Consider the following 25,184-nt stretch of genomic DNA (forward strand, 5'->3'; position numbering starts at 1 on the left):
AATGATATAAAACATTAATATTAAAGTCATTTACAATCTGTCAAGTTAAAAAAATATATATTTTTAGAATTGTAGACTATCAAAACCGAAACCAAAAAACTTGCAAGCAAATACATTTTAAAGCAAGAGCAAATTATTTGAAAACGAATGCAACATATTTTTTTCTTCAGGTTTCCACCTTCCTCTGTCTATCCTGCTCATTGATTTGGTTACGATGAATCGTCACTCCAAAACTAGTGGACCAATAAAGACTCATTTTCTACTCCTCCCTCCAAGCCCTGTCTTCACAGAAACATGTTTCCAGAACTTGCCATCGAAAACAACTGCCAGTGAAAGCAAAGATCCGAGTAACCTAACCAACAGTAGTAACTGCAGGCAAACGTGTAGGCGAAATCGATTCAATAGGTTACATTCAACAAGAACAAATGACTGATGATTGGCTGAGAGAAATTGATGATAAAAAGATTGTTGGGTTTGTTTTGTTAGACTTCAGTGTGGGTGTTGACGTTATTGATCGTAGCCTGTTGCTGGAAAAACGTATCTGTTATGGCTTTACACCCCCTTCTACATTGTGGATAAAGAGTTACCTGTCTAACAGAACACAGAGGGTGGTCTTTAATGGAAGCCTCTCCAACAAAATCCAGGTAGTATCAGGAATTCCCCAGGGCAGCTGTCTAGGCCCCTTACTTTTTTCAATCTTTACTAACGACATGCCACTGGCTTTGAGTATTTACAGTTTTTATTGAACCTTTATTTAACTTGGCAAGTCAGTTAAGAGCAAATTCTTATTTTACAATGATGGCCTACCCCGGCTAAACCATAACCCGGACGTTGCTGGGCCAATTGTGCGCTATCCTATGGGACGCCCAATCACGGCCGGTTGTGATACAGCACGGGATCGAACCAGGGTCGCTAGTGACGCCTCTAGCACTGAGATGCAGTGCCTTAGAAGGCTGCGCCACTCGGGAGTAAAGCCAGTGTGTCTATGTACAGTTGAAGTCGGAAGTTTACATACACCTTAGCCAATTACATTTAAACTCAGCTTCTCACAATTCCTGACATTTAATCTGAGTAAAAATTCCCTGTATTAGGTCAGTTAGGATCACCACTTTATTTTAAGAATGTGAAATGTCAGAATAATAGTAGAGAATTATTTATTTCAGCTTTTATTTCTTTCATCACATTCCCAGTGGGTCAGAAGTTTACATACACTCAATTAGTATTTGGTAGCATTGCCTTTAAATTGTTTAACTTGGGTCAAATGTTTCGGGTAGCCTTCCACAAGCTTACCACAATAAGTTGGGTGAATTTTTGCCCATTCCTCCTGACAGAGCTGGTGTAACTGAGTCAGGTTTGTTGGCACGCACAAGCTTTTTCAGTTCTGCCCACAAATGTTCTATAGGATTGAGGTCAGGGCTTAATGATGGCCACTCCAATACCTTGACTTTGTTGTCCTTAAGTCATTTAGCCACAATTTGGAAGTATGCTTGGGGTCATTGTCCATTTGGAAGACCCATTTGCGACCAAGCTTTAACTTCCTGACTGATGTCTTGAGATGTTGCTTCAATATATCCACATAATTTTCCTCCCTCATGATGCCATCCTGCAGCAAAGCACCCCCACAACATGATGATGCCACCCCCGTGCTTCATGGTTGAGATGGTGTTCTTCGGCTTGCAAGCATCCTCCTTTTTCCTCCAAACACAACGATGGTCATTATGGCCAAACAGTTCTATTTTTGTTTCATCAGACCAAAGGACATTTCTCCAAAAGTACAATCTTTGTCCCCATGTGCAGTTGCAAACCGTAGTCTGGCTATTTTATGGCTGTTTTGGAGCAGTGGCTTCTTTCTTGCTGAGCGGCCTTTCAGGTTATGTTGATATAGGACTCGTTTTACCGTGGATATAGATACTTTTGTACCTGTTTCCTCCAGCATCTTCCAGTTCTTTGCTGTTGTTCTGGGATTGATTCGCACTTTTTGCACCAAAGTATGTTCATCTCTAGGAGACAGAACGCGTCTCCTTCCTGAGCGGCATGACGGCTGCGTGGTCCCATGGAGTTTATTGTTTGTACAGATGAACCTGGTACCTTCAGGCGTTTGGAAATTGCTCCCAAGGATGACCAGACTTGTGGAAGTCTACAATTTATTTTCTGAGGTCTTGGCTGATTTCTTTTGATTTTCTCATGATGTCAAGCAAAGAGGCACTGAGTTTGAAGGTAGGCTTTGAAATACATCCAACTTAGTGTATGTAAACTTCTGACCCACTGGAATTGTGATACAGTGAATTATAAGTGAAATAATCTGTCTCTAAACAATTGTTGGGAAAAATGACTTGTCATGCACAAAGTAATGTCCTAACCGACTTGCCAAAACTATAGTTTGTTTACAAGAAATTTGTGGAGTGGTTGAAAAACGAGTTTTAATGACTCCAACCTAAGTGTATGTAAACTTCCGACTTAAACTGTATGCGGATGACTCAACACTGTACACGTCAGCTACCACAGCGACTAAAATGACGGCAACACTTAACAAAGAGCTGCAGTTAGTTTCAGAATGGGTGGCAAAATTAGTTAGTTCTAAATATTTCAAAAACTTAAAGCATTGTATTTTTGGACAAATCCTTCACTAAACCCTAAACCTCAACTAAATGTTGTAATAAAGAATGTGGTAATTGACCAAGTTGAGGACAGTAAACTGCTTGGAGTTACCCTGGATTGTAAACTGTCAGGGTCAAAACATATTGATACAACAGGATCTAGGATGGGGAAAAGTCTGTCCATAATAAATCGCTGCTCTGCATTCTTACAGCCCTATCAACAAGGCAGGTCCTACAGGCCCTAGTTTTGTCGCACCTGGGCTACTGTTCAGTCCAGTGGTCAGGTGCCACAAAGAGGGACTTAGGACCATTGCAATTGGTTCAGAACAGAGCTGCATGGCTGGCCCTTGGATGTACACATAGAGAGAACATTAATAATATGCATGTCAATCTCTCCTGGCTCAAAGTGGAAAAGAGATTGACTTCATCACAACTGGTATTTGTGAGAGGTATGTTGAATGCACCAAGCTGTCTTTTTGAACTACTGGCACACAGCTTGGACACCTATGCATATCCCACAAGACATGCCAACAGAGGTCTCTTCACAGTCCCCAAGTCCAGAACAGATTATGGGAGGCACGCAGTACTACATAGAGCCATGACTACATGGAACTCTATTCCACATCAATAACTCATGCAAGCAGTAAAATTAGATTTAAAAAAACAGATAAATACACCTTATGGAACAGTGGGGACTGTGAACACACTTAATATGTTGTGAATGTATTGTAGTGGTTTTTTTTTTAAATGTGTAACTGCTTTAATTTTGCTGGACCCCAGGAAGAGTAGCTTTTGATATCATTATATTTTGTTTACAATTCTACAAATGTTCCTTTTGATATCATTATTTTTTGTTTACAATTCGACAAATGTTCCTTTTGATTTTTTTTGTTATCTCAACATCCATCATTTCACTTTTCCTCAAATATTATTTTTGTTTTCAACTTTATTTTTCATATTTACAATTTATTTTATTTTGAATTCAATACTTAAGGTGTGAAATTGACCCCATAGAGATTTGCTAGCAAAATATTTCTCTGTTTAAGCTGATATGGGTAGCATGTCAGTATAGGGGAGATGTTTTGTGTCCTTGCTTGAATATAAAGGATTTATTTTAGACTGTATCCAATGACTAAAAGCATCTGTACGAGCTCTGAAATATGTGGGTCCTGTGTACTCAATGTTTCGTTGCAGATCTAAAGTATTCAAGTAAATGGCCCTGGTATATGCCCTGAATACTTAACCAGGAAGGACGGATGGACTTTCTTATCTCAGATCAAGTCAATGGATCTGGTAAAGAAAGGTGGATGTGTGATCAGGCCCGAGCAGTACAGTATAGCACGGCTTTGCTCGATTCGGCTCGCTCAGTAGTGTGAAAGGGGTATTTCTGTGTTACTTTGCAGGCGGTGAGGAAGATAACATGCTGTGGGTGGCCATGGCAGGGACACACCAGATCTGGGCTCTGTTCCTGGAAAATGGGAAGCTGCCTAAAAGAAGGTGAGCGACTGATACATAATTGCTTTGTGCACTGGCAACTGTTTCAGGGCCAGATAATGTTGTTCTTCCATATATTCAGTCTAGAATCAAGTAGGCTATTAGTTTCTATCTACCCCTTTGGTGTTTTCAAATCTGAATGAGAACCCAATAATGTGACAGATTCACTGTCAGGATAGCTTAAGTACACCAATCCAGTTCCTTAGGCTCAAACGATGGGGCTCCTGAGGCTAGGATTGGTTTACAGACCAATATTGTGATATTTCACCATTCCATAGATTTGACTGTAAGCTTTAGTGCCTATCAATTTGCATCCAATGCTGTGATGGATTATAATTTTATTTTGGAGGGTTTTATGTATTCATTGAGAGAGGACAGTGAAGAGGGGACAGGAAAGTTAGGCGATATTATGAGTCAGAAGGGCATGGGTCGGATTCGATGCCGACTGGTATACATGTGTGCTAGGTTCCGCGGAACTAACCACTGGATCACATAGGCTACAGACACACAGAGGACAATATTAACGACATGACAACTCCCTCCAGCGAGTCCAAAGCGGGGACGTGTGTGCGCTTCGCCGGCAGTGGCAACGAGGAGAACCGCAACAACGCCTACCCCCAAAAGGCCGGCTTTGCCCAGCCCTCGGGCCTGGCCCCTGCTCCGGAGGAGCCCTGGGGGTGCCTGTACGTGGCCGACAGTGAGAGCAGCACTGTGCGCTCCCTGGCGCTGAAGGACGGCGCCGTCAAACTGCTGGTGGGGGGAGAGAGAGACCCCCTGGTGAGTCAGTCCTGTGATGGAACGGTTAGGGGGGAGGGGGGCTCAAGGTAAATGATCCCCCCTAACCACACATCACATTACCATAACCCCAATCTATCAGTGGTTAGGGGTAACCCATAGACAATATAGCAAGAACAATAGTCTTCTATATCTATGGGGTAACCTCTATTTATTCTTAGAGGTATTTCTGAGCGTCAAGGATTGGGACCCTGGGTTGTATGTTTTGTTTTTTTGCTCATGAATCCAAATTAAAACCAAACCAATGTTTCTGGGCGCATTCTAGTTGCAACCCCAAAGGAATCCGCTGTACATTTTTATCTCAATTTATCATCAATATATTAGTATCAATGTCAACTGGGGACTCTCAATGGTTCAAGTGTTGCAGTTCCAGTTCCCCACACTTAGTAGAATGACGCCACCCCTAGACACTGATCCAGGATCAGAGATGTTTTGACCACCTTTCACCTAAAGATGAAGATTTATACTTTTAAACTGATCCTTGATGTTAGGCTGTTCTCTCCTGAGCCTGACAAACACTATACAGTAGGGGTGCATCCCAAATGGCACCTATGGACCTTGTTCTCTCTAAATAGGGCGAGGGTGCTGGTGGAGGGAGAACTTGATTCCAGGCTATCGCTCAGCGCTCTGTGAGGCATTGCTTACCTCCCTCTAATCACACTCCGTTTATGTTCTGTCTCAGCACTTTGTTTTCCTCCCCGCAGATCTGGTTCTTTATAAAGGAAGGAGAAACCATATCATTGTGCCGTAGGGGCTACAAAAAAACAAGCAACTAGGGAGTTTTTTAATGATTTAATTGGAGCAGTGACTGAATTATTACAGCATTTGTCGTGACACGATTTGAAAAGCATTATTAGCGCCATGTAACATTTGTTGCGAGTTTCCAAACCTTTTGAAAATATGAATATTTTTATAATGGGAGTGTAATCCAATCATTTTGATTTATTGAGCATGCTCACAAGAAGATATGGCTATTTATTTAAATTCCCCAAATTCCACTACAATCAAACCAATATGATTTCTTTGTTGCGTCACTCTTGCTTTCTGAAGCAGAAGATGAAAATAAATTGGATTTAATAATATACATACATTTTTACCTAAAATGACATACCCAAATCTACCCAAAGCTCAGGCTCTGAAGCAAGGATATGCATATTCTTGGTACCATTTGAAAGGAAACACTGAAGTTTGTGAAAATGTGAAATGAATGTAGGAGAATATAACACAGTAGATCTTGTACAAGATAATACAAAGCAAAAACCATGCGGTTTTTTTTTTGTACCATCTTTGAAATGCAAGAGAAAGGCTATAATGTATTATTCCAGCCAAGGCGCAAATTAGATTTTGGCCACTAGATGGTGTATGTGCAATGTTTTAGACTGATCCAGTGAACCTTTGCATATCTGTTCAAAATGTTGTATTAAGACTGCCCAAATGTGCCTAATTGGTTAATTAATAACTTTTCAAGTTCATAACTTGAAAAGGGACCCACCGATCCTATAGAGGTTAACTTCTTATGGCTTGGGGGCCGTATTTCGACGTCTGGATGAGAAGCGTGCCCAAAGTAAACTGCCTGTTACTCAGGCCCAGAAGCTAGGAAATGCATATATTTCCTAGCTTCTGATTTGGATAGAAAACACTCTAAATTTTCAAAACTGTTAAAATAATGTCTGTGAGTATAACAGAACTGATATGGCAGGCAAAAACCTGAGGATAATCCATCCAGGAAGTGGGATTTTTTTTATATGTAGTTTTCAATGGAATGCCTATACAGTATGTAATGGGTTAGGACCCAGATTGCAGTTCCTATGGCTTCCACTAGATGCCAACAGTCTTTAGACATTGTTTCAGGCTTGTTTTCTGAAAAATGAAGAAGAATGAGACCTTTCTGTCAGGGGACTGGGAAAGCATGCAGTGCTGGATTGCCCGCGTGACCAAGTGCGCGCCCTTCGTTATTTTTCCTTTCTATTGAATACGCTATTGTCCGGTTGCAATATTATCGATTATTTAGACAATTGACAACCTGAGGATTAATTATAAACATTGTTTGACATGTTTCGACAAAGTTTACCGGTACTATTAGGATGTATTTGTCTGCATGTTTTGACCGCCTTTGAGCCAGTGGATTACTGAACAAAACAGAGTTTTTGGGATATAAAGAGGGACTTTATCCAATAAAACAAACATTTATTGTGTAGCTGGGACTCTTGTGACTGCAACCATGAAGATCTTCAAAGGTAAGTGATTAATTTTATCGCTATTTCTGACTTTTGTCATTCCTTTACTTGGATGTAAAATGTTTGTATGCTTTTGTAAGCGGGGCACTGTCCTCAGATAATCACACGGTATGCTTTCGCCGTAAAGCCTTTTTGAAATCTGACAAAGCGGCTGGATTAACAAGAAACTTTAAACCGATGTATAACACTTGTATTTTTTATGAATGTTTATTATGACTATTTCTGTATTTTGAATTTGGCGCTCTGCAATTTCACTGGATGTTGTCAAGGTGGGTCGCTAGCGGAACGTCTGCGCCAGAAAGGTTAAACTACTTCAAAGTAGCCACCCTTTGCATTTATGGCAGCTTTGTACACTCTTGGCATTTTCTCAACCAGCTTCATGAGGTAGTCACTGGGAATGTGTTTCAATTAACAGGTGTGCCTTGTTAATTTGTGGAATTTCTTTCCTTAATGCGTTTGAGCCAATCAGTTGTGTTGTGACAAGGTAGGGGTGGTGTACAGAAGATGGCCTTATTTGGTAAAAGACCAAGTCCATATTATGGAAAGAACAGCTCAAATAAGCAAAGAGAAATGACAGTCCATCATTACTTTAAGACATGAAGGTCAGTCAATCCAGAAAAGTTCAAGAACTTTGAAAGTTTCTTCAAGTGCAGTCGTAAAAAACATCAAGCACTATGATGAAACTGGCTCTCATGAGGACCGCCACAGGACAGGAAGACCCAGAGTTACCTATGCTGCAGATGAAAAGTTCATTAGTTACCAGCCTCAGATTGCAGCCCAAATAAATGCTTCACAGAGTTCAAGTAACAGACACATCTCAACATCAACTGTTCAGAAGAGACTGCATGAATCAGGCCTTCATGGTCAAATTGCTGCAAAGAAACCACTACTAAAGGACACCAATAAGAAGAGAGACTTGCTTGGGCCAAGAAACACAAGCAATGGACATTAGATCGGCGGAAATCTGTCGTTTTGTCTGATGAGTCCGAGTTTGAGATTTTTGTTTCCAATGCCGTGTCTTTGTTAGACACAGAGTAGGTGAACGGATGATCTCCATGGAGGAGGAGGAGGAGGTGTATTTGTAAGCAGTAGAATCAGATTTAAAAAGCAGGTAAAAATACACCTTATGGAACTGCGGGGACTGTGAAGTAACACAAACGTAGGCGCAGACACATGCATACACACACGATAACATACGCGCTATACACACACGTACACATGGATTTTGTGTTGTAGATATGTGGCAGTGGAGTATGGGCCTGAGGGCGCACACTTAGTGTGTTGTGAATTCTGTAATGAATGTATTGTAATGTTTTTAAAATTGTATAACTGCCTTAATTCTGCTAGACCCAAGGAAGAGTATCTGATAATTGAGATGATTTGGGATGAGTTGGACCGCAGAGTGAAGGAAAAGCAGCCAACAAGCGCTCAGCATATGTGGAAACTCCAAGACTGTTGGAAAAGCCTTCCAGGTGAAGCTGGTTGAGAGAATGCCAAGAGTGTGCAAAGCTGTCATCAAGGCAAAGGGTGGCTACTTCGAATAATCTAAAATATAACATAGTTGTGATGTCTTCACTATTATTCTACAATGTAGAATATAGTAAAAATAAATAAAAACTCTTGAGTGAGTAGGTGCAGACAAACTTTTGACTGGTACTGTAAGTATTCACACCCCTGAGTCAGTACTCTGTAGAAGGACCTTTGGCAGCGATGACAGCATTTATGGTTAATAAAGCAAGATGGGGCTCCCGAGTGGCGCAGCGGTCTAAGGCACTGCATCTCAGTGCTAGAGGCGTCACTACAGACCCTGTATCACAACCGGTCGTTATTGGGAGTCCCATAGGGCGGCGCACAATTGGCCCATCGTCAGGTTTGGTTAAGGTTTTGGCCGGGGTAGGCCGTCATTGTAAAGAAGAACTTGATCTTAATTGACTTGCCTAGTTAAATAAAGGTTAAATAAACATTTAAATATAAAGATTGTGCTGACAGACAGAAGCAGATCTGCCCTAGCTCCTAAGTAACTTTGCAGTATTTTGTTTTTGTGTGTGTTATTTCTTACATTATTAGTCCAGGGAATTGTTTGTTATTACATACTGCCGGAAAGACATTTTGGATATCAGAGCGGTGGTAACTCACCAGCATTACGACCGGGAATACGAACTGATTCCAGAGGCTGATCCAAAACACCGCCGGGGGAGAAGAGGTATTCGGAGTGGACTTCTAGTCCAACTAACGAGGCAACCACACCATCCACTGCTTCTGAGTATATTACTCGCTAATGTTCAGTCTCTGGATAAAAATGTAGACAAGCTCAGGGCGAGAATCTCCTTCCAGGGATTGTAACATACTCTATTTCATGAAAACATGGGTCTCTGGGGATATACTGTCTTTGTCCATACAGCCAGCTGGGTTCTCAGTATATCGCGCAGACAAGAATAAAGAACTCTCCGTGAAGAAGAAAGGCAGGGGTGTATGTTTCATGATTAACCACTCGTGGTGTGATTGTGATAACATACAGAAACTCAAGTCCTTTTGTTCACCCGACCTAGAATACGTCACAATCAAATGCCGACCGTATTACCTCCCAAGGTATTTCTCTTTGGTTATAGTCACAGCCGTGTATACTTCACTGGACTTTATGCAAACTGGAGACCACATATCCTGAGGCCACATTTATTGTAGCTGGGGATTTTAACAAAGCAAATTTGAGGAAAACGCTACCGAAGTTCTATCAACACATTGACTGTAGTATTTGCGCTGCTAAAACACTCAACCACTGCTACTCCAACCCTCCCCCCGCCCTCCCTTTGGCAAATCTGATCACGGCTCCCTTTTCCCCCTTTTGCTTCTCTTCCCTTTTGCTTTAAGATTATTTTGATCATGCGTACTGGGATATGTTCCAGGTAGCCTTTGATAATAACATCAACGAATACATGGATACACTGACTGAGTTTATCAGGAAGTGTATAGGAGATGTTGTACCCAGTGTGACTATTAAAACCTACCCTAACCAAAAAAACGTGGATAGATGGCAGCATTCGTGCAAATCTGAAAGTGCGAACCACCGCATTTAACCATGGCAAGGTGATTGGGAATATGGCAGAATACAAACAGTGTAGCTATTCCTTCCGTAAGGCAATCAAACAGGCAAAAAGTCAGTATAGAGACTAAGTAGAGTCGCAATTCTATGGCTCAGATACGAGACGTATGTGGCAGGGTCTACAGACAATCACGGACTACAAAAGGAAAACCAGCCACGTCGCGGACACTGAGGTCTTGCTTCAAGACAAGCTAAACACCTTTGCCCGCTTTGAGGATAACACAGTGCCACCATCGCGGCCCGCTTGTGGGCTCTCCTTCTCCATGGCCGACGTGAGTAAGACATTTAAGCGTGTTAACCCTCGCAAGGCTTCCGGCCCAGACGGCATCCCTAGCCGCGTTCTCAGAGCATGCGCAGACCAGCTGGCTGGAGTGTTTACGGACATATTCAATCTCTCCCTATCCCAGTCTGCTGTCCCCACTTGCTTCAAGATGTCCACCATTGTTCCTGTACCCAAGAAAGCAAAGGTAGCTGAACTAAATGACCATCGCCCCGTAGCACTCACTTCTGTCATCATGAAGTGCTTTGAGAGGCTAGTTAAGGATCATATCACTTCTACCTTACCTGACACCCTAGACCCACTTAGGGGCTTACCGCCCCAATAGATCCACAGACGATGCAATCGCCATAGCACTGCACACTGACCAATCCCATCTCGACAAGAGGACTACCTATGTAAGAATCCTGTTCATTGACTATAGCTCAGCATTCAACACCATAGTACCCTCCAAGCTCATTATTAAGTTTGAGGCCCTGGGTCTCAACCCTGCCGTGTGCAACTGGGTCCTGGGCTTCCTGATGTGCCGCCCCCAGGTGGTGAAGGTAGAAAACAACATCTCCACTTTGTTGATCCTCAACACAGGGGCCCCACAAGGGTGAGTGCTCAGCCCCCTCCTGTACTCCCTGTTCACCCAGGACTGCGTGGCCACGCACGCCTCCAACTCAATCATCAAGTTTGCAGACGACACAGCAGTAGTAGGTCTGATTACCAACCATGATGAGACCGCCTACAGAGAGGTTAGGACCCTGGGAGTGTGGTTCCAGGAAAATAACCTCTCACTCAATGTTGACAAAACAAAGGAGCTGATAGTGGACTTCAGGAAACGACAGAGGGAGCACCCCCCTATCCACATCGACGAGACCGCAGTGGAGCAGGTGGAAAGCTTCACGTTCCTCGGCATACACATCACTGACGATCTGAAATGGTCCACCCACACACTGTGTGGTGAAGAAGGCGCAACACCGCCTCTTCAACTTCAGGAGGCTGAAGATATTTGGCTTGGCAGCTAAAACCCTCACAGATGCACAATTGAGAGCATCCTGTCGGGCTGTATCACTGCCTGGTACGGCACCCGATGTCGCAGGAAGGCCAAAAAGATCATCAAGGACAACAACCACCTGAGCCACTGCCTGTTCACCCCTTTATCATCCAGAAGATGAGGTCAGTACAGGTGCATCAAAGCTGGCACCGAGAGACTGAAAAACAGCTTCTATCTCAAGGCCATCAGACTGTTAAATAGCCATCACTCGGGCTTCCACCCGGTTACATAACCCTGCACCTTAGAGGTTGCTGCCCCATGGAGTTGAAAACACTAGCCACTTTAATAATGTTTACATATTTTTGCTTTACTCATCTCATATGTATATACTGTATTCTATTCTACTGTATTTTAGTTTATGCCACTCCGGCATTACTCATCCTAATATTTATGTACTCCGATATTACTCATCCTAATATTTATATATTCCTTAATTCCATTCTTTTACTTTTAGGTTGTGTTTATTGTTAGATATTACTGCACTGTTAGAAACACATGCATTTCACTACACCCGCAATTACATCTGCTAAAGATGTGTATGTGACAAATAAAACTTGTTTTGATTTGGTACGTCTCTAAGAGCTTTGCACATCTGGATTGCGCAACATTGGCCCATTATTCTTTTCTGCTGTGAAATATGTTGTTGATCATTGCTAGACAACTACTTTCAAGCAGATTTAAGTCAAAACTGTAACTCTGCCACTCAGGAACATTTACTGTCTAATTGGTAAGCAACTATTTTTGGCCTTGTGTTTTAGGGTATTGCCCCGCTGGGAGGTGAATTATTCTCCCAATGTCTGGTGGAAAGCAGACTGATACAGGTTTTCCTCTAGGATTTTGCCTGTGCTTGGCTCCATTCCATTTTGAATGGAAAAAAACTGAAGAAAAAAAACTCCCTAGTCCTTAATGATTACAAGCATACCCATAACATGATGGAGCTACCACCATGCTTGAAAATATGGAGAGTGGTACTCGGTAATGTGTTGGATTTTCCCCAAACATAACACTTTTGGAATATTTGTATTCTTTACAGGGTTTCTTATTTTCACTCTGTCAATTAGGTTTGGATTGTGGAGTAACTACAATGTTGTTGATCCATCCTCAGTTTTCTCCTATCACAGCCATTTAACTCTGTAACTGTTTTAAATTCACCATTGGCCTCATGGTAAAATCCTTGAGCTGTTTCTTTCCTCTCCGGCAACTGAGTTAGGATTGACGGCTGTATCGTTGTAGTGACTGGGTGTATTGATACACCATCCAAAGTGTAATTAATAACTTCACCATGCTCAAAGTGATATTCAATGTCTGTTTTTTTTTTGTTATTTTTTTTTACCAATCTACCAATAGGTGCCATTCTTTGAGGCATTCGGAAAGTATTCAGACCCCTTCACTTTTTCCTTTTAGGTGCCTTTTGGCAAACTCCAAGTGGCTATCATGTGCCTTTTACTGAGGAGTGGCTTCTGTCTGGCCACTCTAACATAGAGGCCTGATTGGTGGAGTGCTTCAGAGATGGTTGTCCTTCTTTAAGGTTTGCCACATTGGAACTCTGGAGCTCTGTCAGAGGGTCACCTCCCTGACCAAGGCCCTTCTCCCCTGATTGGTCAGTTTGGCCAGGCAGCCAGCTCCAGGAAGTCTTGGTGGTTCAAAATTTCTTACATTGTTCTTGGGGACCTTCAATGCTGCAGAAATTATTTGGTACCCTTCCCCAGATCTGTGCCTCGACATAATCCTGTCTCAAAGCTCTACGGACAATTCCTTCTACCTCATGGCTTGGTTTTTGCTTTGACATGCACTGTCAACTGTAAGACCTTATATAGGCAGGTATGTGCCTTTCCAAATCATGTCCAATCAACTTGTAGAAATATTTCAAGGATGATCAATGGAAACAGGATGCACATGAGCTCAATTTTGAGTCTTATAGCAAATGTTCTGAATACTTATTTAAATAAGCTATTTCTGTTTTTTAAAACCATAACAAAAATGTGTGCTTTTGGGGGGTACTCGAGGACTGGAGTTGGGAACCACTGGGCTTATAGTGTAGTCTCGGAAATACCAGACCTAGGGCAACAGCACTAGGTCTGAGGAACACGTGGAATTCTCTTGGCCCCTTTGAAAGGGGAGAAAAACAATTCCGGGGAGGGTGCTCTTCAGACAGACAACAGTCCCAACAAATCACGAGTTTGGGAATTGTGCTCTTTAAAAAGGATCCCCTCGGAAACATGACAGATGTACACAATGCGGACGTACAGTTGAAGTCGGAAGTTTACATACACCTTAGCCAACTACATTTAAACTCAGTTTTTCACAATTCCTGACATTTAATCCTAGTAAAAATTCCCTGTCTTAGGTCAGTTAGGATCATCACTTTATTTTAAGAATGTGAAACGTCAGAATAATAGTAGAGTGATTTATTTCAGCTTTTATTTCTTTAATCACATTCCCAGTGGGTCAGAAGTTTACATGCTACCAAATACTAATTGAGTGTATCACCTTTAAATTGTTTAACTTGGGTCAAACGTTTCGGATAGCCTTCCACAAGCTTCCCACAATAAGTTGGGTGAATTTTGGCCCATTCCTCCTGACTGAGCTGGTGTAACTGAGTCAGGTTTGTTGGCCTCATTGCTCGCACACGTTTTTTCAGTTCTGCCCACAAACTTTCTATGGGATTAAGGTCAGAGGTTTGTGATGGCCACTCCAATACCTTGACTTTGTTGTCCTTAAGCCATTTTGCCACAACTTTGGAAGTATGCTTGAGGTCATTGTCCATTTGGAAGACCCATTTGCGACCAAGCTTTAACTTCCTGACTGATGTCTTGAGATGTTGCTTCAATATATCCACATCATTTTCCTCCCTCATGATGCCATCTATTTTGTGAAGTGCACCAGTCCCTCCTCCAGCAAAGCACCCCACAACATGATGCTGCCACCCCCGTGCTTCACAGTTGGGATGGTGTTCTTCGGCTTGTAAGCCTCCCCCTTTTTCCTCCAAACATAATGATGGTCATTATGGCCAAACAGTTCTATTTTTGTTTCATCAGACCAGAGGACATTTCTCCAAAAAGTACGATCTTTGTCCCCATGTGCAGTTGCAAACCGTAGTCTGGATTTTTTTATGGCGGTTTTGGAGCAGTGGCTTCTTCCTTGCTAAGCGGCCTTTCAGGTTATGTTGATATAGGACTCATTTTACTGTGGCTATATAGATACTTTTGTACCTGTTTCCTCCAGCATCTTCACATGGACCTTTGCTGTTGTTACCAAAAAAAACGACCAATTTTGTGTCCGGCGAGGATGTTTAGGCCAGGGCACAAAGGACTGGATTTCCTTTGTCCATTTCCGCTTAGCCTTACCGACGCTTAGTACTTGTGCTGGGGATGTGATACATGTAAACATTTTCTTTAAAACTTGAAACGTTTAAAAAAAAGAATTGCGAAATGAAATGAATTAACAGAGATGGTCATCTGTGTGACTGCTAGGGGGCAATGCTTTTCAATCTACCTCAGTCCTGGCTACCTACCAGAAGGCGCTCACCTTACTGCTGTTCCCCACCCACTAAGCAACGATGGTATTAATGCTGTTTTATGTTCTCTGTTGTCTCTCCTCCATGTTCTCATTTGTCAGTACATGGGACTTCATGTCCCACTTCTCATCAATGTGATGGCTCGTTGCATTGATGTTCATAGACGTCCAACAATCTTTTGTTGAAGCCGCGTATGGCTCGCGCTTTGTACATGCAGAACAATCATTGTACAATTTCTCCATCATGACCGTCACGGTTTTTCGACATGGCATCTTGTATTCTGGTTCTAGATATGCCATTAGGGTATTGAAGCGGACATCCAATACCATTGACAATGGCTGCATATTAACTGCAATCATTTCTCACTCTGTCCCCTATCGCACTGCTGCCAGCAACGGGTTGGGTCTCCCTTTAACAAGAGCAAGGTATTGTGTTTCATTTGAAAACAGCATAACATTTTGTAAGATATTTCTGAAAAGACTGCCTGAAATTTCAACCTGTTTTGGTGGGATGGACTTTAGGCATTCCATGGTGACATCACCATGTGGTAAATTAGTTAATAGACCAATAAGAAAGAATTCCACCTCCCTGCCAATAACAGCTCATTTTCAGTTTTCGCCTCCCCACTCCCAGACAATCCTAGGCAAATTCTTGCTAGAGAAATTGCCCTTTGCTAAGAAGCTATTTTTATTTCTTTTTGACAATTTGAATTGAAAACAATCACAGTAAGGTACTTAATTGTTGCCCAGAAAGGATTTGATATTGAGATAAAAACATCTGCATTGGACCTTTTAAGATACACTCGTTTACATTAGCAAACCGTTGCAAAATGTTTTACATGGTGTGCACAATGAATACACACCTACAATAACCTCCCTCAAGCAGAGCATTGTTTTCAATGTTTGTTATTTTTCAATTTTATACATATGAGAGTAATCTGTCTTTAGAAACTTCAGATGGTTCGTTGAGGAAAGGCTTAATGTAGTACCACTTTGAAATGCAATCAATGCACTGCTTCATCATCAAGTCAATCTTTATACTCTGGCCAATCAGAAGGCTTCATTTAACAAATAGTTGACTCAGTTCAGATTCCTAATACTCAGAAAAATGGCAAGGCTGCTGAATTGAAATTGGCACCCCTGATCTAGGACCAAACAAATTTTGCCCCAGGGGCCGCATTCACTCTTCAACGAGGTTCACACTGAAAATTAGCAACATTTCCTCTATCCATAGTTTGGTGAATTTTCAATGCTTTCATTTGAGTAATTTATTAAGCGAGCTGGACAGTCAAGAAACTGTATAAATGTAGGTCTATTATTCTTCCTACACAGTTTCAATTTGGGTTTAGTTATTTGAAAGTATATTGAGACGTCCCCCCCAAAAAAAACTAAATATCCCACAAAATCTGTGGCCCGGATTGGAACCCCTCCAATTGGGCCGTATGTTTGACACCCCTGCCCTAGATGCATGGATGACTAAAGTGGCATTGAAATGAATTGAAACATGTAATGTCACTCATGTGGTGTTTTTGGGGGACAGAACCTGTTTGCGTTTGGGGACGTGGACGGGAAAGGAGTGGACGCAAAGCTCCAGCACCCCCTTGGTGTGGCCTGGGCTCCTGACCAAGGCCTCCTCTATGTGGCGGATTCCTACAACCACAAGGTCCGTTTTTCAGACGTGGTAATGTTTACACTGTATTTTATGGACATGTGGTTTCACATCAGTATCCAGTGACAAAGTCAACAAGAGGAAGAGCTTGTGGGATGTCATTGGATGTTTTCTCTGAAACAGCCAATAGACAATTCATATGTAAAGCCTTCATATTCTCTGCTGTGAGATTGGAGATTGCTTCTTGAAAAGACAGTAGGCCTTCAGGGCAGAGTGCATGTATGTTTGGACTGGTTGTACACACAAATCAAATCCCTCTTAGCCTTGCTGTGTTTGTTTGTTTCAGATCAAAGTGGTGGACCCAAAAACCAGGCAGTGTCTTGTTGTGGCTGGGACAGGGGAAGCTGGTGACGTGTTAGGGCCAGGGTTGACTGAGTCCAGCTTCAATGAGCCTGGTGGCCTGTGTGTCGGGGAGGGGGGCAGGGTGCTGTATGTAGCTGACACCAACAACCACCACATCAAAGTCTTGGACCTGGACACCAAGACCGTGTCACTGGTGAGGGGTGTGTGTGACAGAAAGAGCGTGTGTGTGTGTGTGTGTGTGTGTGTGTGTGTGAATAAACATTTATCTATCTGTTCAGAAGCCTTCATATTAAAAAAGTACAGTTTGCCTGAAAACATTTTGGTTTGAAATTACCGGACCTCTGCTCAAACATTTTTTAAGAGAGAACAAGTGGAAAGCCATAGATGTTATGGGGCTTGCTTTTCCTTTGACTCTTTAATACAGCTTCTCTTTTAGAAACGCCAAAGAAAAGTGTTTATCTTCTCTCCCTCTCTTGTAGTTCCCCATTTCAGTGGAGGACGCGGTAGACTCTGCACCAACTAAGTCCTCTGGACCTTGTAAAGTCCCCAAACTCCCCAAATCTGCTTCTAGGGTGACGATGCCACCACTGGCAGTGTCACCAGGACAGACTGTCAACTTGGAGCTGGTGCTATCGCTACCAGAGGGCACCAAGCTCACTGAAGACGCACCCAGCTTTTGGACCCTGTCAGCAGAAGGTAATGAAAATTACACCAGTGTAACGTGCAGTAGGGCACAATGTTGTCAACATTTTGAAACATAACCTTGTTCACGTGACTGTGTAGCTGTTCCCATTCATGCCTCAAGCTGTAAAAAGTTAGAGAATTATTAAAACATTCCCTTTCAATTGAATGTTCTGTAATGGGCTCCAGTGAGTGTTCCAGTTAAAGTGCTGTGGTTTGAGGGGCATTATAGTTTCCACTCCCCCGTTCAAGGTCAAAGCAAACCTGGATATGAAATAAACCTTGCATCGGGGGTCGTAGGTGCATCCCAATCCCTAGGCCCTTTTTGCCGTGCCTTCTCAATAGCTCCACCTAACCCACTGGCAGGCGACGCCTATCTTTTTAAAATGGTTAAACAACAGCCTAGCCCTTGGGATAGGAGTGAAGGATATTTTAGAAATTGTGCCAGATTGTCCCAGGCAGCAGACACACACACACTCTCACACCATATGTTGAAATACAAATTGACATGCTGACTGATGTAGTTGCATATTTTCTCTCGCTTTGTTCCCTCTTTTTCAGACATGCCCTTAGCTTCACAAACACTCCTGTTCTCAGTCTCTCTCTAAATCAAATCAAATGTATTTATATAGCCCTTCTTAGATCAGCTGATATCTCAAAGTGCTGAACAGAAACCCATCCTAAAATCCCAAACAGCAAGCAATGCAGGTGTAGAAGCACGGTGGCTAGGAAAAACTCCCTAGGAAGGCCGAAACCTAGAGAGGAACCAGGCTATGAGGGGTGGCCAGTCCTCTTCTGGCTGTGCCGGGTGGAGATTATAACAGAACATGGCCAAGATGTTCAAATGTACATAGATGACCAGCAGGGTCAAGTAATGATAATCACAGTGGTTGTCGAGGGTGCAACAGGTCAGCACCTCAGGAGTAAGTGTCAGTTGGCTTTTCATAGCCGATCATTGAGAGTATCTCTACCGCTCCTGTTGTCTCTAACTAGGCCTTTGTTGAGCTTATGTTCAATGGCCCCATCCATTACAATGAATGATGCCTGAAATCCAATCTTTTATGTTTGGAATGTGCCACTGGGCAAAATAGCCTAACGTGGCTATGCCTTGAAGTGTTCACAGCATCGGTGAATGGCCTTATTTACTCCCATCGTCAGTCCTCCGAATTAAAGGGATGTTCTACCAGCGTTAGTGTGGTTTTGCAATGTGTCAATGATATTCCATCCTGTTGGATTGACGGGACACCTCACTTTCCTTTGTCAGTTACTTGATCAATTATTTCCACTATTTGTGCTTTGATTAAAAGTAATTAAGTAATTGAGGTTGTGTGGCCCTCAATTGATTGCAAATGGCACCTCAGGTTCCAATGATTTAAATGTATACATTTACTACATTCACGACCACAAGAATACAAGGGACCACATAATTGAATTCAACAATGACATCAAGGCTCCTTTTGATAAGAGGAGAAGCCTTGCTGTCTACGAGATATGTTACATTAAATATGAGATATACGATCTAGGTATAAAAAAAAACGATTTATTGGATCAATGAAGGAACAGGAATCACAGTCAGTCAAGTTAGCCATGCACAGCGTCAAAACTAGTATTTTAGATCCCATTTTCCTCTAAATTTCTCCACTGGGAGCCTGAGGACGTTTAAAAGCACAACCTGTATGAACACGGTTAACTTGAAATGACAAATAAAAGAACACTGTTTTTAATACAAGCAATTGAACTTACAGATCGCACCTTTTAAGTTGTTAGCTGCTGCAGGAACCTGTGGGTAGAATGCTACCACCACAGATTCTGCTTGAGTCCCCAGGGACTATGGTAGCGTAGTATTCAGACACCTTTTCTACATTTTACGTTACAGCCTTATTCTGAAATGGATTACATTGATTTCTTTCCTCATCAATCTACACACAATACAAAGAGAGACATTTTTGCAAATGTATTTTGTTTTACTCAGTGCTTTGTTGAAGCACCTTTGGCAGCGATTACAGCCTAGAGTATTCTTGTGTATGACCCTACATGCTTGGCACACCTGTATTTGGGGAGTTTCTCCCATTCTTTTCTGCAGATACTCTCAAGCTATTTCAGGTTGGATGGGGAGCGTTGCTGCACAGACTTGTCCCAAAGCCACTCCTGTGTTGTCTTGGCTGTGTGCTTAGGGTCATTGTCCTGTTGGAAGGTGAACGTTCGCCCCAGTCTGAAGGCCTGAGCACTCTGGAGCAGGTTTTCATCAAGGATCTCTCTGTACTTTGCTCCGTTCATCTTTCCCTCGATCCTGACTAGTCTCCCTGCCACTGAAAAACATTCCCACAGCATGATACTACCACCACCATGCTTCATCGTAGGGATGGTGCCAGGTTTCCTCCAGACGAGATGCTTGGCATTCAGGTCAAGGAGTTCAATCTTGGTTTCATCAGACCAGAGAATCTTGTTTCTCATCGTCTGAGTCTTTAGGTGCCTTTTGGCAAACTCCAAGCGGGCTGTCATGTGCCTTTTATTGAGGAGTGGCTTCCCTCTGGCCACTACCATAAAGGTCTGATTGGTGGAGTGCTGCATTGATGTTGTCCTTCTGGAAGGTTCTCCCATCTCCACAGAGGAACTCTAGAGCTCTGTCAGTATGACCATGGGGTTGATGGTCACCTCCCTGACCAAGGTCCTTCTCCCACATTGCTCAGTTTGGCTGGGCGGCTATCTCTAGGAAGAGTCTTGGTAGTTCCAAACTTCTTCCATTTAAGAATGATGGAGGCCACTGCGTTCTTGGGGTCCTTCAATGCTGCAGAAATGTTTTGGTACCCTTCCCCAGATCTGTGCCTCGACACAATCCTGTCTCGGAGCTCTATGGACAATTCCTTTGACCTCATGGCTTGGTTTTTGCTCTGACATGCACTGTCAACTGTGGGACCTTATATAGACAGGTGTGTGCCTTTCCAAACCATGTCCAATCAATTGAATTTACCACAGGTGGACTCCAATGAAGTTGTAGAAACATCTCAAGGATGATCAATGGAAACAGGATGCACCTGAGCTCAGTTTTGAGTCTCATAGTAAAGCCTCAATACTTTGCAAACATTTCTAAAAACCTGTTTGTTCGCAATGTCATTATGCAGTATTGTGTGTAGATTGATGAATAAGGCTGTAAAGTAACAATGGAGAAAAAGGGAAGGGGTCTGAATACCTTCCAAATGCACTGTATACTGTAGCACTACTTTTGACCAAAGCCCTATGGGCCCTGGTCAAAAGTAATGTCATTTGGATGTTTAGTTCTTTCTGTGACTCAGCCCTATAGAGTAACAGCCCACCATATTTCCTGTATGATATTACTCAGCAGAGCCAGCCAGCAAGTCAGGCAGCACTCTTTATCTCTGTGTCTGTCACTCTGTCTCTCTCTTTGTTTCTCTCTCGCTCTCTGAGGGAATATCAGTGGATGGTAGGGCTTTTTAAATGCAGTCATTCAATTTGATTGATAAGCCATCACAGACAGTGAGTCAACGACAGTCTTTTGACACTAACATGCAGATTGAGGGTGAATTTGTTTAAACATGGTGGCGCATTTTAGAAACATGACTGGTGATTCGTGATTTGTCCAAATTATTAGGGACGAAAAATTGGCGTTGCTTCCCAGTCTGTCGACAGATACTACTACCATTTATGTTATGTTAAGATATTATGTCTTGGTAGAGTGAGATGTGTGCTTGTTATCCGTTATTTTATATATTATTTTATTCTATGATGAGTTGACTGTATGTGTGCCATTAAATAGGATATTGCTTAACTATTTCCTGTGTTGTACAGGTAACGAGTGGTTGCTAGGGAACCAGGTGGTGACCGGGGACATCCCAAATCTTTCCCAGCCCCTCTCCATCCCTGCCATACTTCCAGCGGTTCTCAAGGCGACAGAGGCCAGCCCCTCCCTCACCCTGAGTGTTTGGGTTTACTGCTGTCTGGCAGGAGGCGGGGCTTGTATGATGAAAGCCGCCTCCTTCACGCAACCTCTCCAGATAGGCTCTACACCCAGAAACGGCTCGGTTACCCTGAAGCTGGCTCATGCCTTCTAACTTAACAAGCCTTTAGCCCTTCCCTCTCGTTGGGGCTTTGTGTTTCAAATATGTTTCATTTTTAAATGAAGATTCAACTTTACCAATGTACAAATCCTTTTGATAGCTCCTTTTGAACACAAACGATAACGGTAACAAATAATTTATCACAGGAGTAGATGTTTAAACAAAGTAGATATCATAAATAGCATGGAAAGGGTGAAGAAAAGGTCTAACCCGGACTTAATTCAACAAACAAAGTTTGGATACCCCCCAAAAGGATAAGCCCACACACCCTACTTGCTTCCTTCCCCTTCGGGGTAAATCCTAACTTTGTCTTAGATAAGTGTACGGTACAATTGGCTCATTCATCTCCCTCTCCCCTGTAACTATTCCCCAATTTGTTGCTGTAAATGAGAATGTGTTCTCAGTCAACTTACCTGCTAAAATAAATAAATTAAAAGTTTAAAGTCCTTAAATTGTATCAAACAATGCCTGGAGTAAATTATTATATATTTTTTATTTATTTAACCTTTATTTAACTAGGCAAGTCTGTTAAGAACAAATTCTTATTTACAATGACAGCCTACCCTGGCCAAACCCTAACCCCGACGTGCCATTTGTGCGCCGCCCTATGGGACTCCCAATCACGGCCGGTTGTGATACAGCCTGGAATCTAACCAGGGTCTGTAGTGACGCCTCTAGCACTGAGATGAAGTGCCTTAGACCGCTGCGCCACTGGGGAGCCCTCAAATTGAATGGGTATTGATGTATTCAAAGGTAACCTCCCAGTCTGCCACAGGTATTTACAATGTCCACTTTGCTTTAGTAGGATCTGTGGAGGGTGGGTAGACGGATTGAAATGTGTCATAGACGAGATATCAGTTTGTCTGATCCTGAGCACAGTTTAATGCACCCATCAAACATGGAAGGTTTGACATTCTCGAATCCAGGTAGATGTTTTCTTATACTGAACAAAAATATATATATGCAACATGTAAAGTGTTGAAATAAAAGATCCCAGAAATGTTCCATATGCAGAAAAAGCTTATTTCTCTCAAATGTTGTGCACAAATGTGTTTACATCTCTCTTAATGAGCATTTCTCCTTTGCCAAGAAAATCCATCCACCTGACAGGTGTGGCATATCAAGAAGCTGATTAAACCGCATGGTCATTACATAGGTGCACCTTGTGCTGGGGACAAGAAAAGGCCACTCTAAAATGTGCAGTTTTGTAACACAACGCCATGCCACAGATTGAGGGAACATGCAATTGGCATGCTGACTGCAGGAATGTCTACCGGAGCTGTTGCCAAAGCATACATTTTTCTACCATAAACCGCCTCCAACATAATTTTTGAGAATTTCGCAATACATCCAACATCTGGCTTCTTCACCTGTGGTATCGTCTGATACCAGCCACACAGAAAGCTGATGAAACTGAGGAGTATTTCTGTCTGTAATAAAGCCCTTTTTGTAGATATAAACTCATTCTGATTGGCTCCAATGGCTGCGCCCCTGCCCATCATGTAAAATCCATAGATTAGGGCCTACTGAATTCATTTCAATTGACTTGACTTCCTTATATCAACTGTGTAACTCCGTAAGATCATTGAAATCGTTGCGTGTTTACATTTATGTTACTGTTCAATATACAGTCTCTTATTTGTTAAAAAGTTATTCCAAGGAAGGTAATCATTTCCTCTCAGTTGTTCAAAGGAGGCAAAGACCCCATCTAAGTATAAATTCCCTTTGTTATGGATCCCAACCTCTGCCCAGCGATAAAATTGTCTAAGTTGGAGGGTGCAAAGGAAGGATTTCCCACTATTGGGGGTAGAAATTATATTGGTCTGAGGTCAAAATGTACCTTAACTTGCTTCCAGATACGGATTGTGCTATATACAATGGGATCGGGTCTATAAACCGATTTTCTCAAGGCGTATAGGGGACATAATCACTGGGTAGCAGTCCTCGCACTCCATATCAATCCAGCAGGACAACACAGCAGCGTCAGAGCCAAAACGTCACAGAGTGGATATTTGCAGTCCAATAGTAACAATCCTCCTTCCAATTTAGATTTAAAAAGGTTTTTACTTATCCTGTGTGCTTTGAATTCCCAAATAAATGGGTTTATAATCGAGTCCAGTTGATTATTAAAGGACTTCGTCAGAAATAAAGGGATATTCTGGAAAATATTTACTGTATAACAGTTGAGGGAGGAATACCATCTTAATTGCATTAACTCTTCCCAGTAAAGATATGGGGGAAGCGTTTTGTTAGGTGGGCATTAGGGGAACTAGACTTGGGGTCGAAATGGAATTGGGTCACTATTATATGTCACATGAGGGAGTGCATGGTTTTCTCTGCACAAGTATTCCCTGTCTTTATTTTACAAGATGTCAGCACCAAAGTGCATGTATCGTCTTCCTCTTCACTGTGTGTTTATGGATGGGGGAAAACAAGTGGGCTCTAAATAAGGTTTACATAATACATCCATATATCACTCCGTAACACCTCTAGAAAACCTTTCATAGACGTATGTCCACAACAGTCTGCTGACTGGCTTGGATTTGTGCCAGCCAACTTGCTTACTTAGTAATACTTCAGAGCTGGCAAAACTGGTTACAATTAAATTACATTTCAACCAATTTTGCCCTTTTGGTTTTGTCATAAGGCATTTACAAACAGTTTCCTCACACTTTATCATTACGCCCACATTTGTAAATGTTAGTAACCTAGTTATTCACACATTTATAAACTTGTATATTTTAACTGATGTATTAATGATTCATAAGATAATTAATAATATAGGTCCTTATAAACCATTTAGTAATCATTTGTTTGTCCCTTATCTAAAGTGAGGGCCTTGCGTTAGTGTTACCAGCACTCATAATTCCTTTTATGAGGCCTACCTCCAGAGGTGGTCAGGAATATCGGATCACAATGCGTCTTTTAATCGGCTACACCTGAAAACATTTTGGGCACAATCGGAATGTGGACAAGATCAGGACAAAGGACGCATGTTAGTATCAGGTGTAAATGGGGACTCTGATTTCTCTTTCCCAGCTTCACCTCAAACCCCCAGCGCTGTCCGGCATGTGTGTTTTTATACTTTCCAAGGGCAGAGCTTTTTACAAACTGGTTTCTTTTATTATGCAATCTAACAAGGACAAAGTAATAAAACAATATTTTATCAGCCTTTTGTGTTTGTTGTCATTTCCTTTGCTGACATCAATGACTAACAAGGCCCTTAGGATTATGTATTCTCTCAGCACACAATTGGATGTGTTCGTAAATTCGCTCTGGCTATCTACTCCGATTTCAGAGCTTTCTCGTCTGAGTGTGCCAGAGCGCAGAATAAATGCTGAATTTACTAAGGCTCAGCACCCATTGAATAGGGCCGGTGTCACTAAACATCGGCAAA

At 42.3% G+C, this 25,184-nt stretch overlaps 1 protein-coding gene across 1 annotated transcript in view; it reads left to right on the forward strand.

Moving 5' to 3' along the window:
- The window catches only part of nhlrc2 (NHL repeat containing 2), a 72,381-nt gene extending 47,422 nt beyond the window's left edge, over nt 1-24,959 (forward strand). The window contains exons 7-12 of the mRNA XM_014157076.2: nt 4,001-4,094; nt 4,637-4,868; nt 16,599-16,721; nt 17,014-17,223; nt 17,510-17,726; nt 21,519-24,959. Coding sequence (XP_014012551.1) covers nt 4,001-4,094; nt 4,637-4,868; nt 16,599-16,721; nt 17,014-17,223; nt 17,510-17,726; nt 21,519-21,781 — 1,139 coding nt within the window. The 3' untranslated portion in view covers nt 21,782-24,959. The remainder of the gene's footprint in view (nt 1-4,000; nt 4,095-4,636; nt 4,869-16,598; nt 16,722-17,013; nt 17,224-17,509; nt 17,727-21,518) is intronic.
- The last annotated feature ends 225 nt before the right edge of the window (nt 24,960-25,184 follow it).

Source organism: Salmo salar, chromosome ssa19, assembly GCF_905237065.1.
Source record: "Salmo salar chromosome ssa19, Ssal_v3.1, whole genome shotgun sequence".
In the NCBI taxonomy this organism is placed as follows: domain Eukaryota; kingdom Metazoa; phylum Chordata; class Actinopteri; order Salmoniformes; family Salmonidae; genus Salmo; species Salmo salar.